The following is an 18,364-nucleotide window of genomic DNA, read 5'->3' on the forward strand; positions in this document are numbered from 1 at the left end:
CCCCTGATTCTGAGACTACTGCGCACCTCTAGTTCCAGTAGCTCAGCACCTCACAGGATTTGACCCACTGCTGCCCAGTGAATAAACTGTCAAAATTAAGCGGGTGCTAACAGTTTCCACAATCTCCATACGTGCTACGAATAATGAAATAAGACAGTGGCAATGACAACACGTTGCTGAAGTGCTGTTAAGTGCTGCATTATGATTTTATATTAACGGTGCTTCGGCTGAGGGAGCGGGGAGAGGAACTGATTTAATCTTCCCTCTCGTTGTCCTGTATTGGGAGTTTGCTACTTGTTTCATGGAGATTGTCATTTCAGGGAGGCCTGGCTGTTCCAGGGACGTATCTGCTGCCTTTAGTCATGCAGGGGAGTGCTTTGCTCTGCCAGGAGTCTCATTGGGCTAGATTGTGCCACCCACACGGGGGGAATAAGTATTCCCCTTACACCACTGCTACCCAGACTACCCAGGCCTGGAGAGTAGCCTCACAAGCGAAAGCTGAGCTACATGCTGAAGCAGATGGGTGGGAAGTGGGCTGGGACGAGACAGCAATGGGTGAAGCTTCGGCTCTAACCCCCAGCACAGCTGACTAATTTGCAGCTGGCGTAACTCAGCAGTAAATTACTATTTCCCTACCCCTCCTCAGTGCAAGTAAGGGAAGAGAGTACCTGTGTGTCAGTGCCTTCTAGGACTGCTCCTAGGCAGGTGCAGCTTATGCACCACTTCTTTGCTCTGAGATTTGCCTAATGTCACGGTCCATCCTGTGAAACCAATGGGAGGAGCTGCGGACTTAGATATTAGATAGATTTGTGTGTTTGAAAGTCCCCCCTGCCCCTCAGGGCCACCACACAGCCACAAGGCTTTAGCTCATGCTTTTAGCTCTGGAGGTATCTTTAGTCCCCAGGGTATCAGCCAAGAGGCAGCCGTCAGCTAAGGGAGACAGAATTTGGCCATGAATGCTTTTAAAAAATACAATCCATCTACCCCAAGAAATCCAAAGGAAATGGATTGTAAACTGGAGGGGGAAATTACATCCTTAACTAAAGGGCTTTGCCTATGTAAATAAGAGTTTGACAGAATAAAAGCTATTAACCAACTGCAATGTGAGATGAGGGGGGGAGGGAAGGAAAGGGAAGGGAAGGGGAGATTTATTCTAGCAAGGGCAGGGGAACCACTTCCATCACCAGACACACCAGCAGAGAAATCTTTTATTGCCCACCCGCAGTAAATACACTTTCACTTCCTGCCAATGATGCTGTTCACCTTTTGTGCTGCAGCGAGAGAGGTACAATAAATCACCTTGTAATTGCCATTTCCTCTTACATTTTTAATAATTCTTCATTCCCTTTGCGAACCGCAGCTTGTGGAAAAAACCAAAACGCTCCAGAGCTTTAACAGTCCGAAGTGCTACAATATTGATTCCCCACAGAAGGTCACAGTTCCAGTTCATGAGTTTTTTATCCATTCCCCAAGCGCGGCCTTGGACCACAGCAGCGCATGCCAGGCAGCTTAACAAAGAGCTGTAACAAAATCAATATAGTCAAGCAAAGTATGATAGATTCCTAACTGTTTAGGATGCAATAATAATAAGATACAAAAGCATGTCAGGAAATTGTTATGGAATTTATAATTACTTCAATATCATCCTCTCAATCAGATCGTTCCAAAGAAATCCTCTCTTTGGCTTCATTTTACACTGTCAAGATCCAAACTGCTTCTTACCAAGAGGATCCTTTAAAATGCCTTCTAACCTGCAGGGTGAATTCCATTGAATAACACTGAGCTCTTGCCAACAATGATCCCCTTTCCTGAACGACAAGAGACAATGCAAAGGTTCATGATTGCATATACAATAGGGATATCGGAGGGGTTTGAATGGTTTGGGGAAAGTTCCCTTCCCCTTCTTCCTCCTTTCTCCTGACATAACTTTTCCAGGCATATGCAGGATTTAAAGTAGCATGCATTAGTCTAGCAACTTCCTTTCCAGGTGCTAAAATTTCTCATGCTATTTGATGGTCTTCTTATAGTCACAGGCTACAAGGGAGCTCTCCTCTTGTATCTTCATGCAACGAATGTGGGACAATACCCTTGTGGTGGGAGGGAAGGTATCAGCATGCAATTGAATAGGGGATAAAGGTGGAGGCTATTATGCTTTACCTCTAAGGTTACTGGAAACCCACCTTCGGAAAAACCAGCTAGGAGCATGACTTACCTCTGAAACATTTGCACCAGTAACAACGGAGGATGTAGAATGTGTGATATCCAAGCAGTTGCTGTCCATGTTCAATGTATTTTTTAATTCAGCTGGGTCCAAGAGGAAAAATTCAGAAAATATGTAGATCAGTGAAATGCATATTTTTAAATAGGGAAGTAGCAGGATACAATCTCTAGTTTGTCCATCCAAGGAATAGCATATTCAGTGCAAAGTTAAATATGAGCTTTGTCAAATGAGTTCATTCTTGTAAGTTGATAGGAGCCTAGCAAACTTAAAAAAAGTATTGAACCAGATCTTCAGCCATAGCTCCGTGTAAACGGTCATAGCTCCAGTGGCTTCACAGAGCTATGCCAGTTTTACACCAGCTGAGGATTTGAGCCATTGTACATTTTGATAGCCTTTGTAGAGCTCATTAATATCTAGCACATAGGTCAAATAGGAGATGTCTTTGTAAATCTGGGGGAAAGGGCCTTACAGATGATAAATGCTACATTTTTCCATCCTTCACAGTGTGGGGAGGGCTCCAGGCTGACTCTGTATATATTTAGAATGTGCATTTGAAAGAGTGGTCAGAGGTGAACTGCTCCTAGTCCAGTGGCTTAGTCCACATGCTACCAATGATCTGCGGAGATGTTCTTGATAGTCTGTAGAATGAAATATTTTGAAACGAAAACAGTGGGAAATGGAGGTATTCGAAAAGGAGGAGACCCTTGAAAGGATTTATCTCACATGAAGTGCTCTGCAGTGCATTCCATATAGTTGGGACATGTATAATTTTGAAATTTGGCCCATGTGCATAGCTTTAGCATGGGATGCCACTTTGTAATAGAGAAATCTTTTCACAGGTGACCTCCACAGCAAGACCAAATTTGAAAAACAATATTTAGACCATTAGGATTTCAAATGCATGCTCTTAGCTTTTGGAAAGCTTGCTTCCCTTAGATTTGCAGTAAAGTCTCAGACCTGACCTTGATCTTTTGGTCATTCATAACACAGCTGTTCCTTGAACAGGTGCTTCTACCAATAAGAAAATTTCATAATTGATGTTTGGGATCAAAATACCTCACTTGCTCTAGATGGTCTAAAAAACTGACAGTGTCTTGCTAGATAGACATGCCTGCCAAAAGAAAGAAAAATGCTTAGAGTCTCTCTGTTCATTTCCTCTCTTTCTGTTTTTGACAGCTCCATTTAACCCTCCCAATGCTGCGGACAGCGTGGTCAAATTTGACACCTATGGAGATGGGCTAGGCCGATACAACGTGTTCAATTTCCAGTACACCGGAGGCAGATATTCCTACCTGAAGGTTGGTCACTGGGCAGAAATCTTGTCACTGGACATAGACTCAATTCACTGGTCCAGAAGCTCTGTCCCCACTTCCCAGTGTAGCGACCCCTGCGCTCCTAATGAAATGAAGAACATGCAGCCAGGAGATGTCTGCTGTTGGATCTGCATTGCCTGTGAGCCCTTTGAATACTTGGCTGATGAATTTACCTGTGCAGACTGCGGGCCTGGGCAGTGGCCCACTGCCGACCTGACTGGCTGCTATGACCTACCAGAAGACTATGTCAAGTGGGAAGATGCCTGGGCAATAGGCCCCGTTACTATTGCATGTCTGGGTTTTATTTGTACCTTCATGGTCGTGGCAGTCTTTATCAAGCACAACAACACTCCCCTGGTCAAAGCTTCCGGCCGTGAACTGTGTTACATATTACTCTTCGGGGTCTTCCTGTCTTATAGCATGACATTCTTCTTCATAGCCAAGCCTTCTCCGGCCATCTGCACCTTACGCCGTCTGGGGCTGGGAAGTTCCTTTTCAGTTTGCTATGCCGCCCTCCTGACAAAGACAAACTGCATAGCCAGAATATTTAACGGTGTGAAGAATGGTGCTCAACGGCCTAAATTCATCAGCCCCAGCTCTCAGGTCTTCATCTGCCTGAGCCTCATCCTGGTACAGATCGTGGTGGTGTGTGTGTGGCTCATAGTGGAGTCCCCGGGCACCAGACGGTATACTCTTCCTGAGAAAAGGGAGACTGTCATATTGAAATGCAATGTCAAAGATTCGAGTATGTTAATCTCCTTAACATACGATGTAATCCTTGTAGTCTTATGCACTATATATGCCTTCAAAACAAGGAAGTGCCCAGAGAACTTCAACGAAGCCAAGTTTATCGGTTTCACAATGTACACAACGTGCATCATTTGGCTGGCCTTCCTCCCCATATTTTATGTGACATCTAGTGACTACAGAGTAAGTCTTTGGACATTTGTTTCTATAAACTGCGTGCATCAACTTAGCAGGAACCTGGCATTTTCCTAAAAACATCTTTCACTTTTGTGCTCTCCAGTGCCCCTGGCATACATTCCCTTTTCATTGTTAATGCCCTGCTAAGCATAAGACACATCAGCTGATTGCTTTATATGAAAATGTTACTTTACTTCTAAGCAGATGATGGACTTGCTTTGAACTATGGTTGTTCAGAGAATGTTTTTACACTAAACAGTAGGTCTGGCTGATGGAGGCAGAAGCACATGGGTAAAATATTCACGCACTGGTATATTACTACGGATAGACACAGTTACAATAGGTCAGACCAAGGGTTCAGAAAACAGTTATCTAATAAAGGTGAATTTTAACTAAAAGCTTAACCAAACTGTACAGTAAACCTCAGGATTACTAAAATGAGGGAGGTAGCTGTGGTACCTGGTCCTTACACCAAGTTTCACTGTATTCATTCACCTTTCTGTCAATTTTATAAAATTAACTTTGCCAGAGGATGTTGTGAAGGTCAAGACTATAACAGGGTTCAAAAAAGAACTAGATAAATTCATGGAGGATAAGGCAGGGTTGGTGTCCCTAGCTTCTGTTTGCCAGAAGCTGGAAATGGGTGACTGGGGATGGATCACTTGATGATTACCTGTTCTGTTCATTCCGTCTGAAGCACATGGCATTGGCCACTGTTAAAAGACAGGATACTGGGCTAGATGAACCTTTGGTCTGACCCAATATGGCTGTTCTTATGTTCTTGACTAAAAGACAAGACTGTCATTGGCAGTCAAGTTGAACAAATGTTGGTTTTGTTTTTTTTTTTATTCAGTGGCTGATCCAAAATATCCAGAAAAAGAATTTCAGGTTAAACAAAACATTTTGTTGGACTCTAAATGATACTTTTTTCAGTTTTGTTATATTTTCAGGTGTTTGTTATCCTTTAAGCTTTTTTAAAAAAACAAAACAAATCTAGCAGCAATTCTAAACAAAATGTCACTGGAAATGAAAAGTCAAAACCTTTTGTTTCAAAAATAGTTGAAATAGTTAATATGAACTTTTTCACATTTATTCGGCCAAAACTATTTGCCAGATTCGATGTGCATTCACTCATAGTTTTGGTTGCCCTGAAACTGCATTTTTTGGCAAACAAGCTATTTCACCAACATTTTTTGTCCAGATCTAATTGGTGGTATATGTCAGGGAGATAATAGGGGAGTTAATAGCATCGTTCTACATTAGGGTTGGCCAAGGAACAATTGTTTCATTTCAAAACGTGGTTTAATTCCAATGAAACGTGGAATGAAAGTAGACCTTTTGAACTTTTTAGAGAGAGACACACCCCCTAAAAGCCAATAGCCTGGTGGTTAGAGTAGTCGTCAAGAATGTGGATGACCCCAGTTCAAGTCGCTATTCCAAATCAGAGGCTTAAATCTGGGTCTCCCATAATCCTATGTGAGTACTCTAACCCCTAGGCTATTAGCTATTCTGGGGTTGGGTCCTCTATCTCTCTCTAGAGAGTCCCTCCTGGACCTGTATAACCTTCCCATCAAAAACAACATGTTTCCACAAAACATTTTGTTTTTGACAAAACAGCATTTTTCAATAGGAAGTGTAGTCAAAAAATTTTCAACTGTCTGCACTCTACTCAGGCTTGATGGGTCCAGACCAAGAATATTATGTGTAGTTCCAGTTTCCTTAGCCTAGGAAAGGTACAGAAAGACTAGAGACAGTACAAGGATGGATAACAAAAGTCACACAGAGTGAAACGAAGAGAGCTAAATGTGTCTAGTCTAGACAAGAGAACCCAGGGAGACATGATTAGTCTATAAATAACTTCAAGGTAACAAGAAAGGGATTATTTAGTCTCACAAGAAGTTAGGACAAGGAGAAATGGCATGCAGCCAATGAAGGAAAAGATAGGCACTGGGGAAAAGTTCTTAACACTAAAAGTAATTGGGTAGTGAGGTGGACACAGTGTTCAATGGGTGGGGACAGATATAATGAGGCATTAGTGGGTATGCTAGAAAGACTAGTCCTATAGCATGATTGGGATAAAACTAGATGACTTAAGTGATATTTTCCAACTCTGTTATCTATTGCTGAGATTTGAAAGAAACCCTGGGGATTTGGGTGCAAAACCTCCATTGAATTGAACTAGGTTTTAGCAGTGGGATTTCCTAAAGCACCTGAAATTAGTCAGGAGCGCACGTCTCATTGACTTAATTTCAGGAAAGGAAGGACTGAAGTGAATGGAACTCTCATGTAGGTGCTTTGGCAGCTCCCACTCTGGGTGTCTGAACACTGTTAATCTCACTTAAATTCCAGCCACTGATCCTACTAAATGGACTAAAATTTTATACATAAGTGATGCTTTTGTTATCTATAATCGAACGGTAACCTACTCATTCCATTCTCCTGTAAAACAATGCTGGTGGGGTCACTCTCTGGAGCTATTATTTGGGAAGTTGGTACAAAAAACAACCCAGGAGACATACAACAATGAATAAGTGAATGGTGACTGGATTGAGCTTTTATTATTATATTTGAAACTGGTTTCGGATGCATGAATAAGGGTGAAAATATGGGCGGCTACTGGGAAACGTATGCAGAGATTTGGGCGCATTTTAAAAACTGAAAATGAAATAAAATAAAATGTAGAATTCAACCAGTTAATTAATACAAATACCATGGGAAGAAACAAAGTGCCCTTTCCTAGGTTAGAGGGAAAAGGGCTATTTCACACCATTGATTTTTACAAAGTTCCACTTTGACTTCAGCGGGTAGTCCTACTTCAGAATCAATGAAATAGTAGGACCTGATGTTATTAAATAGTCACTCACAAATTTGCACCAGAGAGAGCAGTTAATGTATTTAGTTGTTTTCAGCTGAAGATTCATCTTAGCCTAGCCTTAGGGGATGCAACTGTAAGAGATGTGCCAGAGGGGAAAAGTCTGGGGGTTAGATAAGTTCTAACACAGTCAGATGTTAAATTGTCCTACCACTCAGTTTACTGTGCTCTCATGAAAAGAGGTGTGTGGTAGTTTCTCACTTAAGTTCTGATCCAAACTGCATTAAAATCAATGGAAGTCTTGCCACTGACTTTAGTGCGTTTTGGCTCGGGCCAGTAGAAAGCAAGGAAAGAGGAATGAATGGAAATGTGGCAGGGTGTTCGTGTTCTCTCTGTGTCCATTCAGGTTCCTAAATGGTTCTCCCCACCCCCATGTGGCATCTGAGTACCATGCACTGAGCAAAGCTTGAAGTAAGCGCTTTTTGTAAGGGGTTATTCTATTAATTATACAGACCATGTGCTCGGTGCTCTGTGAATACATATAATGATGAAGACGACGACAAGGAAAGGGAAAGAAAGAAAGAAAGAAAGATCTTCCGCATGGATACAAATGGCTGTTGGTCAGGGTCCCTTAGCAGGATTGAGATAAAGCAGCCAAAGAAAGGACCTGAAGAAGAGCTGTGTGTAAGCTCCTAAACTTGTTTCTCTCACCAACAGAAGTTGGTTCAATAAAAGATATCGCTTCCCTCCCCAACCTTTTCTCGCTAGGGACCAACGTGGCAAAAACAACACTGCATATAATGACAAAGGCCATTCCCTGCTCTCGTTTTTCCCTTATAAAGTTTATTTTGAGAGTTGAGCCCCATAGCAGTGTTAATCTATAAGTTTGGCATGAATGTAACTGAAGGCAGAATTGGCCCTATTTGTGTAATAATCCAGATTAAGTAATAGAGTTTGAGAACATGTAATTCTACCTTTTAATTGAGGAATCTGCTCTGAAGAAAAGAGACTAAACTGAACCTGAGGCAGCGAACTGGCACCCAGTTATCACAATGATGAGTGTTGTTACATAGATTAGATAATGTCTCCATGAAGCTGTAAGGACAAGCATTGATTGGCCCACTGGTTGCTACCTCCAGAATCTTCTGACCCCCCACAAAGGGATTTCACAGCAGAGAGAAATTGTGTCTACATTAATGTAGCTTTAAGACCCAGTCTCACAAACGGACCTGTTTGAGCCGGCCCTTATGCTTGCTCAAAATCTCACTGAAGTCAGTGGTCCTCTTCATGAATGCAAGGGGTTGCTTGTCACTTATCAAGATTGAGGCCTTAGGCTGAATTTCAAGTGGATTCGCTGCATAGCACAGCCATCTCTTAGGACCTCATCTGGTCCCGTATAGCATGCCTTTTGCCACACATAGATCCCAGGCTTTACTGAAAGTGCTCTGCTTTGTCCAGGAATGCGGCAGGGATGCAGTGTTGCAGAGCATCTGACTAGCCTTCTTGTGTCCAGGCTAGCTGTCATACACTGAAGCAGGCAGCCCCTTATGTTCTGATCAGCAGGGTACCATCTAGGCCTTAGGTAAATCACTGGGAATCACAGGGTCGTGGGAGTTAGAGGTGGAACAAGTCAATGGATCGTCCAGGCTAGATTGCTGTTGATGCAAGACTGAGATATGTTTCCTCCTACTGCTGTATTATGGCTGTTCTGGAATTTTGCATTTCTGCCTCTCAGTGCTATTCAGATCAGAGTTTAGCATGCTGAAATACATAAACAATTTGCATTACAGCATGCAGTAACAAACTGTGCCATGAATGCTGGGGTGTGCATTGGTAGAGCTGATTTTTTTAGGGCTTTCAGTCATATCATTAGTACTTTCTGAAGCCACATTCATTTCTAGACCTTCTGAAAAAACAGCTGTGAATTTGGTACCAAGAAATCTATAGAAATTAAAAACAAACAGCTAGTAGTAAGTAGCTCCCACGGTGACTACCATGGTCACATTCTCACTTGCAGTACATGCTGCCTCACTGCCCAGCATTTAACAGCACTGACTTTTCAATAACTCTCTCCTAGGTGCAGACCACGACCATGTGCATCTCTGTCAGTCTGAGTGGCTTTGTTGTGCTAGGCTGTTTGTTCGCGCCCAAAGTGCACATCATCCTCTTCCAGCCACAGAAGAACGTGGTCACTCACAGACTCCATCTCAACAGGTTCAGCGTCAGTGGGACCGGAACCACTTACTCCCAGTGTAAGTAAAGAATCCGTCACCTATGTATGGCATGCCTTTTGCGGTAAGTGTGTTCAAGGAGAGCTAGAGAGTTTTCACTTGTAGTGGAATCTGCAATCATTAAGAACTGCAGGACATTTTTGCATTCACCTGAGTGTGGGATTGGCTATGAACCTTCACGAAATCATCACTCAAGTCTGGTGAGAACAAAACAACCCTGGTTCACAGCACATGTGTTCTGCTCACAGCTGGCCTGATCCAAAGCCCATTGGAGACAATGAAAAAAAGACTTCCACTGAATACAGGGGGCTTTGGATCAGGCCCATAATTGCACAGTGCCTGCAGAACCACAGTTCCTGTCCCTCTCATAACAGGCAGAGCAGATTGCTCTGGAGTCTTCCTGTCAGAACAACATTACAGCAGGACTTGGTCCCCCATGCAGCACATTCTCAATGGCTGTTATTACCTGGGTTTCAAGAAAATTCTTTGAGTCAAACCACTTCAGCTAATTCCCCTATAATGCACATAAGGGACAGCAAAAACTGCTTCTGTATATCCAGTATGTGTTGTACCCTACATAAGTGTCACAACCTGGGATATCAATCGATGCCGCAGTGCAAGAACACTTCATCTGCTTTTCCCATCTCAGTCTCTTATTCCCAGACAGATTCACATATTTGGGATTTTATCAGTTGCTGTTGTTTTTGGCTAGGAAAAAATAGGTCAGCTTTATTTTTGTTTTTTCCTTGTCAAGCTTAACTAGTAAAGGATGCAAGCAAACAGCACCTCATTCACAGAGTAAAGCAGACACAATGTCTAACCAGGGAAACCGATTGAAGGAGCACAACATCCCAGAGCAGGAGGGGGGATTGGGGAGGAAAAAGGGAAGGTTTGTAAGGATATTAACTCTGAACCATTCAGTTGGCTTTACAATATAATCTAAATTTTCAAAAGTGATTAGTGGTTGTTAGGTGCCTCAGTTTTGGGATGGCCAACTTGCCACAACTCAAAATAGCTGAGCATCCACTCTGAAAACCAGGCCCTTTAAGGTGTCTCCAATTGCCCCACCCCCAAAAAACTGAGGTACCCCAAAATCTCTAATTACTTTGGAAAATTTAGATGAACTCGATAGGTCAGGCTGGCAAACATTTCAAAAGCGCTCAGCACTCACAGCTACGGACAGGTTTTCCAGAGCTCCCACTGTGAACAAAGTACATTTGGAAATCTGACCACTTATCAAGGATGCCTAAATGAGAGCTGCTGTTGCTGATGGTGTTTGAAAATTGGGCCCAAATACGTATAAAATGGTCTTTGCATTTTTACATCATATTTTGTATCTGAGACGGTTAAGAGGCTGTTTCTATTTAAGGAAACATTTCTGCAATTATTTCACCCTGGAATATGCTCTGTTTCTTTGTAATGGATACAGAATAAAAGAAAATCAGTATTTGGGACTGGTGTTTTCATAAGGGCATCTGATGCTCTCCTCCTTACTACACCTTTGTATAAATACAAAGATGCTACTGTATTCAACTGAAACAGGTTATCCTGCGTTTTTTGTCCCGTCTATAACCACATGAAGAACACTCATTCTAAAAATCTTTAAGTCTCAAAGGTAAAGTGCAACATCAGAGAAAAAACTTCATCCTTGCCCTTTCTGATGTGAAAAGAGGGCCTCAAAAGAAGGTTTATTTTCCCAGTTTAGGAAAAAAATGGAATATCAGGTGCTCCCTTGCCTAGTTTGATGAAGGACCTTGGCAAACCTTGGGAGGACCTGGAAAGTGATGTCACATGAGGCATGATCCAAAGCTTGTTCAGTTCAATGGGGAAAGCCCCAGTCACAGCAGTGGGCATGTCATCAGGCCCATAATGCTCTAAGTCACCTGTACAGCTCCTCCACCCCTCATCCCAGGTGGGTTTCCTCAGAGAAAAGTGAGGACATGGTATTTCCAATGTGAAAAAAGAAAAACCAAGCAGGAAACTAGGGTCGCCCCCCCCCCCAAAAAATAGAATTGAGATATTTCTGCACATCATAAAGAAACATTTGAAATGGCCAAGCATTTATTTTTCAATTCACCTGTAAGTATTTTTTTTGGTGAAGAGATTTATTTTTAAAGGTTCTTTTTCTTTGAACTGCACAGCCCTCATTCATAAAATGCCAAGCACTTGTCATCCAGATTGATCCTCGCCAGTGCCATGGTCTTCTCGGTGTCTGCTGGAATTCTGCGTCAGTCCACATCCAATTCATCATTGGGATGTTTCTCTCCATAGCAGCATTAAAGCTTGAGAACACCAAGAGAAATTCAATAAGCCCCTGACACCTTTTAAAAAATGATCCAAAGAATTGCCCCATCCATCCTGGGCTGACAGCTTGTTTTCCTATCAGTCTTGATGGTGCTTTGCATCAGTCACAAATGGCTTAACACACGTCTGATCAATACTATTTGTCCAGCTGCATGTTTTGCTTTGAACATAGCCGTCTGGAAACCTAGGAGATGGCCACAATCCTTGCTCACAAGCAGGTACTCTCTAGTACTTAGTCTAACAGACTGGGCACCAGAATTGCTGGGTTCTGCTCCCACCTCAGCCACTGATTTGCTGGGTGACGAGAGATAGGCAACCTAACCTCTCCAAGCATCCATTTGCTGCTCTAGAAATTGAGCCTAATAACCAGGACCCTGTGTCTAATATATATATATATATATGCAGTGAAATAATTTGCTTTTTGGTCAAGGCACTGCATAAGTCCATCCAAATGGGTATTTTCCTGCCAGCCCCTCAGTTGGTCCAGCCCATCATTTGGTCTTCCTTCTCTCCGTGGATGTGGTTTGCTGTGTTTGCCCTAAAAAGGGAAGCTCATGTGAGTGGTTCTCAGGTAGATGCCCTTATTAGGACTGAATTGGACTCTTCATTATTCAGGACAGGAAGAACTAGGGCAACCTGCCACCGCAGGCCTCCTCTGAGAGGCCAGGGGACAGCGAGGGCTGAAACACTGTTTGGGAGAGCATAGAGGTTGGCTTTCACGAGGATGTGGTAGAAGCTATGCATCAGGGAATAGCAGCTGCCTAACAGGAGCAGTGCTCCATTGCAGACTGGAATATGTATGGAATGCAAACACTTCTCCCTGTGTCCCCCAAAATAGAGTCAACCCTTTAGTTTACTTCTCATGCCGCTGCATCTTAGGTTCCACTCTTGTAGAGCTTTGTCACAGGGCAAGTACACCCCATCCCCCTTTGGGACAGGGCAAGGGCATCACAGCCCCATGGTTAAGTCCACCTGTGTGCCCTTAGTCTCAGGGCAATATGGCCCAATGGCCAGCGTCAACGTGGTCACCCTTGTCATCAGGGCAGTACAGCCTAATGGCTGAAGTTAATATAATCACCCTCTCACTTGCGCTGTATGGCCTAGTAGCCACAGTCAGTATGGCTGACCTCTTCATTCTGGTTGTGCGGTCTAGTGACCAGAGCCAATGCAATCACCCTCTCACTCAGGCTGTATGGCCTAGTGGTCAGAGGCAATAAGGTTGCCCTCCTTAGCAGGGTTATGTCACCTAATGGGCAGAGTCAGGGAAGTGAGCCACTCCTGGGGAGGGAGAGAGGTGCCAGGGTACAGGAACCTGGGCCCTCCCTCTCCACCAGATCCCAGCCCAGGGCCCTGGTAGTGGCAAGTGTGCATGCCACTGAATTGGCTGGGATCCGACTGAAACACGCTGACTCAAAACCCGGTTCGCTAACTGGTCCACTGCCTAGTTTCCCTGGGCTTCTTCCTACTGTACCCCCTGATACTATGGCCTGGACGTCTTCAGGGTTTCCGGTTTCCTCAGGTTCCGCTACCGCCAAGCGACTGCGGCCTCCACAAGGCATCCCCAGGCATCTGGGTATCTGCCTGGGTTTCAGTGTCTCCAGCTCCCACCATCTGGTACTCCTACTCCTCTCTGGTAGTCAGCCTAGAATGAGCCGGGCTGTTTCCTTTTATACTGAGCCAGCACTTGGAGCATGCCCAGTAGGAGTGAGGGGGCACAGCTTCCTCTGCTCAGAGTGTGGGGTTTCTTGTCCAGTGAGGGGCAAGTACACCCCATCACAAGCTCCAAAGCACCTGTTTATCCCCCTGGAAAGATATTCCTCTGCTCCAATGGTGTGTCCTTCCAAGAAAAAAAAAAAAAGGAGTTGAGAAAACATATCAGCTATTTTAAAATGGTGTTTGCAACATGAAATACTGCAGCGAGACACACCAAATAGCTCCTGGGGTCCTCATGAGGATTTTGCAAACCTTGGAAGATCTCAGGAGAGAACCAGTAGCCTTTAAGTGCTTAGCCAACACTTCATCAGAACAGTCAGCGGCCTTTCTAAAGTCATTTCTCCAGAGAGAGGTGTTGAAGTTAAGGAGGCGCGCGTGTGCACACGTACGTACGTACGTACGTAGGAAGCAAACACAGGAATTCACCAGCTGAAATGGACTTAGCTGCTGACAACTGGTTCTTGGATTGTTTTCCAAAGGAAAAGTACATCCGTTCAGCAAAAATAAAGGAGTTTGTAAATTATATATATCACTTACATTGCATAACATCTTTTCTCTTCTTAACACCTCATCAAAGCAGGTACACAAGTACTCCTATCCTTTTTTTACATATGAGAAAAGCGAGGGGGGGGTTGAGAGACTTGCCCAAGGCTTGAAGAAGGGAGTCTGCACTGAAGAGATTATTACAGGTCAGTTGTTCAAAAGGTCTCAGCTCTTATTTGGGACCTAAATAAATTGACTAGATTTTTCACTAGTGCTCAGCATCCAGCTGCTGTCATTGGTTTAGGTGTCAAATGGGAGCTGAGCTCTGACTTCTTAATTCTGGTTCTTGGATGCCAGTTCTATGCTACTTTTTTCTCTTTATGTGTATGGAGCGCCAACTGGGCATCCTGCTAGGGGTTTTCCCCTCCCCCCTCCCCTGCAGACAGAAAGCAGAAGACCAGAAATCTGAAGTGGAGGCAATGTGATGTTTATTGGGGTTTCAAGCAAGCATATCCAGAGCTCTGATGCGAGAGAGCCTTTTCTCAGTGTGCCTATTCCCACCTCCTCCTCTTTAGCACGCCCAGGTCCCATTACTTACAACTTATGGTCATGTTCCATTTTGGAAGGTTGTGAGTCTGGGGGCTTGGTAGCACGTCTTTTGTATCCCATGGGAGGAGTAAGGAGTGAGGTTGTGTTCTGGCCAAGGCCAGGCCTTTGGCTTTTAGTGTTTCTAATACCGTCCCCTGCATTCCCTTTGCCCCTCCTGACTGGTTGCTTGATCTTGGCTTGAGAGAGGAGCCAGGTAGCCTTCCAGTATATACTCGTATATTACACTCCCACCATACCCAGTAACACTTTAACTCTATCCCTGATCTTTTCTCATTATACTAACAAACCCATCTGGTTGTGGGAAATGCAACACACAGTCTCTTTGTTCACATATATTAGTAAGGATAAAAGAGTATTTAAAAAAAAAAAAATCGAACCCCAAATTCTGTATCAGACTAACAAGCAGGCCTACATATTAACACACCATCCTTCAGTAATTCGTTTCACAACACTCATTTCTGTGTCTGCTGGACGCTTTGAGATCCCCACCAGAGGTCAAAAGACTTATACAAATTAGCTTCTAGCTGACCCCAAGTCCCTATACATAAACAGACCCACTATACATAAACAGAAGTCAGGTGTATCTATTCTGCTGTTGTAAAGGAGATAAAGGAGAAAATGGGCCACAGAACACAGCAGATGAAAGCAGCAAACAAAGAAACAATTCAGTGACATTTGATGTGCCATGACGTCACAGCGTGCTGCCCTCCAGCTCAGCCCCTGGTGGCTCTTCTTGGCCTTGCACTCAGTGCTCCTCTGGTTCTCTCAATCAGTTACCCAGACTTAGCTTGTTTCAAAACACATACCCCCTTTGTGGGGCCTGACTGAAGTCATTCTACAGAATGTAACTCTCTTTGTTAGTCACTCAAGGTCACTCGTCTCTGGGTCCATATAGAAGTAGCGGTCAACTCTCATTCCTGTTCAGAAGACCCTCAGCCCCCTCCTGGAGCTGGGACCATGCTTCAGATGGTCACTACCTCAAAACAGGAGTCCCCAGCTCTCCCCCTTGGTTAGGGTGACCAGATGTCCCGATTTTATAGGGACAGTCCTGATTTTGGGGTCTTTTTCTTATGTATTACCCCTCATCCCCTGTCCCAATTTTTCACATTTGCTGTCTGGTCACTCTACCCTTGCTTGTAATTTAGCCAGCTGTAGGGTCTTAGCCCATTCTCCTTCAGCTGGCCTCTTTTCCCATAATTAGCCCTCAGCAGATCAGCAGGCCAGCCTTCTCCTGCCGATGTGTGCCCAGCCTGGAGGGAGGAGGCAGCATTTACGTTGGCCCCTTCTCCCAGCTCTTGCCCAGCCCTCTATGCCCTCCTGGTCCCAGGCTCTTAAAGACACAGGGACAGGATTTCCTCCTAAGCACCCCTTATTTCTAACACTTCTTCCTCTCTATCAATATTTTCTCCGTCTCTGTAGGTATATCAGATCTTCCAAAATCTTAAAGGGACACACACATGTGACAGGGATGGGCTGACCTTAAGGGGGCAGACTATCCTATCACACAAGGCAGTAACTCCAAATAATGTCACAGCAAATAGATGATGAGGAAAGAGGATGGGAAAACATGCACCACAGACAAATCAGGAGGTCAGGTCACTTTAAAATGTGTTGAGTGAGTTCCTACTTCCATGATGATGTAGGAAACCAGTTGGTTGCTGCTATAAAAACTAATGTGATATTACAAAGACCAGCAGAGCGGAAATTTTTCCTTTAACAGAACTTAAGAACAACTATTAATTTTGACCTCTCCTTTAGGAGTGAGAGATGTATTCTAAATGCACAACAGATGGTGCTAGAGGCAAGGTATCTTGTTTCTCGTCATACTCCAGATCTTTCTATCTTAGGTACTTATATGGTCCCCAATTATTGTAGTATCTGAGCACCTCATAGTCTTTCAAGCATTTCTTGTCACAAGACCTCTGTGGAGTAGGGCAGTGCTATTAGCTCCGATTTTACAGAAGGGGAACTGAGGCAGAGAGAGACTAAATGACTTGCTTAAGGTAACAGGAGATCTGAGGCAGAACAGGGAATTAAATCCAGGTATCCCAAGCCCCAGGCTAGCACCCTAACCATTGGACCATCCTTCCCTTCATTTGTTAGAGCGTATAATTTAATTTCATAACCATTTAGTAAAGCACTGTCTTCTGTAGCTGCATAAAAAGTTCATCTGTATGAAAAATAAGGCTCAGTCTTTACTGAATTGGTCTGAAACTAAGTATCCATCATCCATAAATTGCCTTTTACGCTGGGTGATCAAGTTTAAAGTCAGTGCTTGATGCATGCTTTTCCTTTAAATGCTTTGATAAAGGCATCAGGTTTCTCTGGGTCACTGTTACTGTTAACCTAATGTATCTTGCCAAACACAGCTTTGTCTTATTGTGAACTGTCATGTCAATGAAATTCTCTGATAACACATTCTTGATGCCGAATGGATAATTCTAACTGGGATGGACAAACCTGTTTCCTTTAAAATTAAAATCCCCTGGGCTTTTACAAGATAACACTCTATCCCAGTGTCAAGATGCAGAAGCATTTAGGGCCAGATTCTGACACTCATATTCACATTGAGTAACACCTTACTCCAAGAGTAACTCCACTGAAGCCAATAGAACTACTTGTCAAGTAAAGTACTATTCAGTGTGAGTAAAGGCATCATAATCTGGCCTTTAGGTCTGGACACATTTTACATCCTGAGGTCCTGATCTTGCATTCATGGAAGTCAATGGGATCCAGGCCAGAACGTTATCAAAGGGGGAGTAAATGTGTTGGCAAACTCATACAATTGTTAAAATAAAAGATTTTCCCTACTCCATTCAACATATAAAATAACCCATTTCCCTTACATTCAGATGTAGGGTGACATGCATTACCAGATGCAAAGATGGAGTGGATGAGGGAAATGCAAGCTAATGAACTATTCCTGTAAGGTGCTGAGCACTCTTCTCGCCGGTTGAAATTAGTGAGGTTGGACAGCATTCAGCCCCTCACAGAATCAGACCCTAAAATAAGATACATGAAAAATCCAAAGATGTGATTTTTATTTACACTGAGGCTACTTTATACCACTCCAAATAAATTAGAGTCATATCCACTTTAAGGCTCCTTTACACTTCCAGAGAGGCGTAAAGTGACCTGAATGTAAATGAGAATCAGGCCCCCAATGTTTTGTCCTAGGTGGCTAATGATGGGGTTTTGTTTTTTTCCTCTCTCTTCCAGCGTCGGCTAGTATGTACGTTCCGACAGTCTGCAATGGAAGGGAAGTCCTAGATTCTACCACCTCATCTCTGTGATTGTGACCTGCAGTTCAGTTCTTGAGTTTTTAGACTGTTAGCCAAAATTTGCACATGTTGTGCACTCCAGAAAACAACACAAACAAAACTAGAACCTTTTTTAGAAACAGTATAATAAATTATTTTTGAGGACTGTACAGTATATAGTGACATTCTAGAACTTTTTAGACGGATTTTAGCGCCTCTGTTATTAACAGTTCTAAGGGACATGTAAATAACCTTGGTTTACAGCACACATATTTCTGCAGTGTTGACTCAGAAGTGGGAGAGTGATTTGCTGCGAGCACAGTTGCAATGTTAGGTGACTTTCTTTCCTATGAAATTTTTTGTAGCTCCTTGTTGTAATGAACTTAGACTGCATTTCTATGTTATATATAACAGTTACATTATGCGTAACCGATTGTTTTCTCAGCACAAAACAGCAGTATTAATGTAAAGATGCCAATAATAAAACCGTAAAC

General features: G+C 43.4%; 1 protein-coding gene across 2 annotated transcripts in view; it reads left to right on the forward strand.

Annotated features, from left to right (window-relative positions):
- Nucleotides 1-17,903, forward strand: part of GRM3 (glutamate metabotropic receptor 3) — a 57,455-nt gene extending 39,552 nt beyond the window's left edge. The window contains exons 3-5 of one of the 2 annotated variants that reach the window (XM_077807881.1): nt 3,398-4,464; nt 9,348-9,522; nt 17,830-17,903. In XM_077807881.1, the coding sequence (XP_077664007.1) occupies nt 3,398-4,464; nt 9,348-9,522; nt 17,830-17,903 (1,316 nt within the window). The remainder of the gene's footprint in view (nt 1-3,397; nt 4,465-9,347; nt 9,523-17,829) is intronic. The other variant, XM_077807882.1, reaches the window with a different exon arrangement.
- Nucleotides 17,904-18,364: the final 461 nt, after the last annotated feature.

The sequence above is a fragment of the Eretmochelys imbricata genome, chromosome 1, assembly GCF_965152235.1.
Source record: "Eretmochelys imbricata isolate rEreImb1 chromosome 1, rEreImb1.hap1, whole genome shotgun sequence".
NCBI classification, from domain to species: Eukaryota; Metazoa; Chordata; order Testudines; family Cheloniidae; genus Eretmochelys; species Eretmochelys imbricata.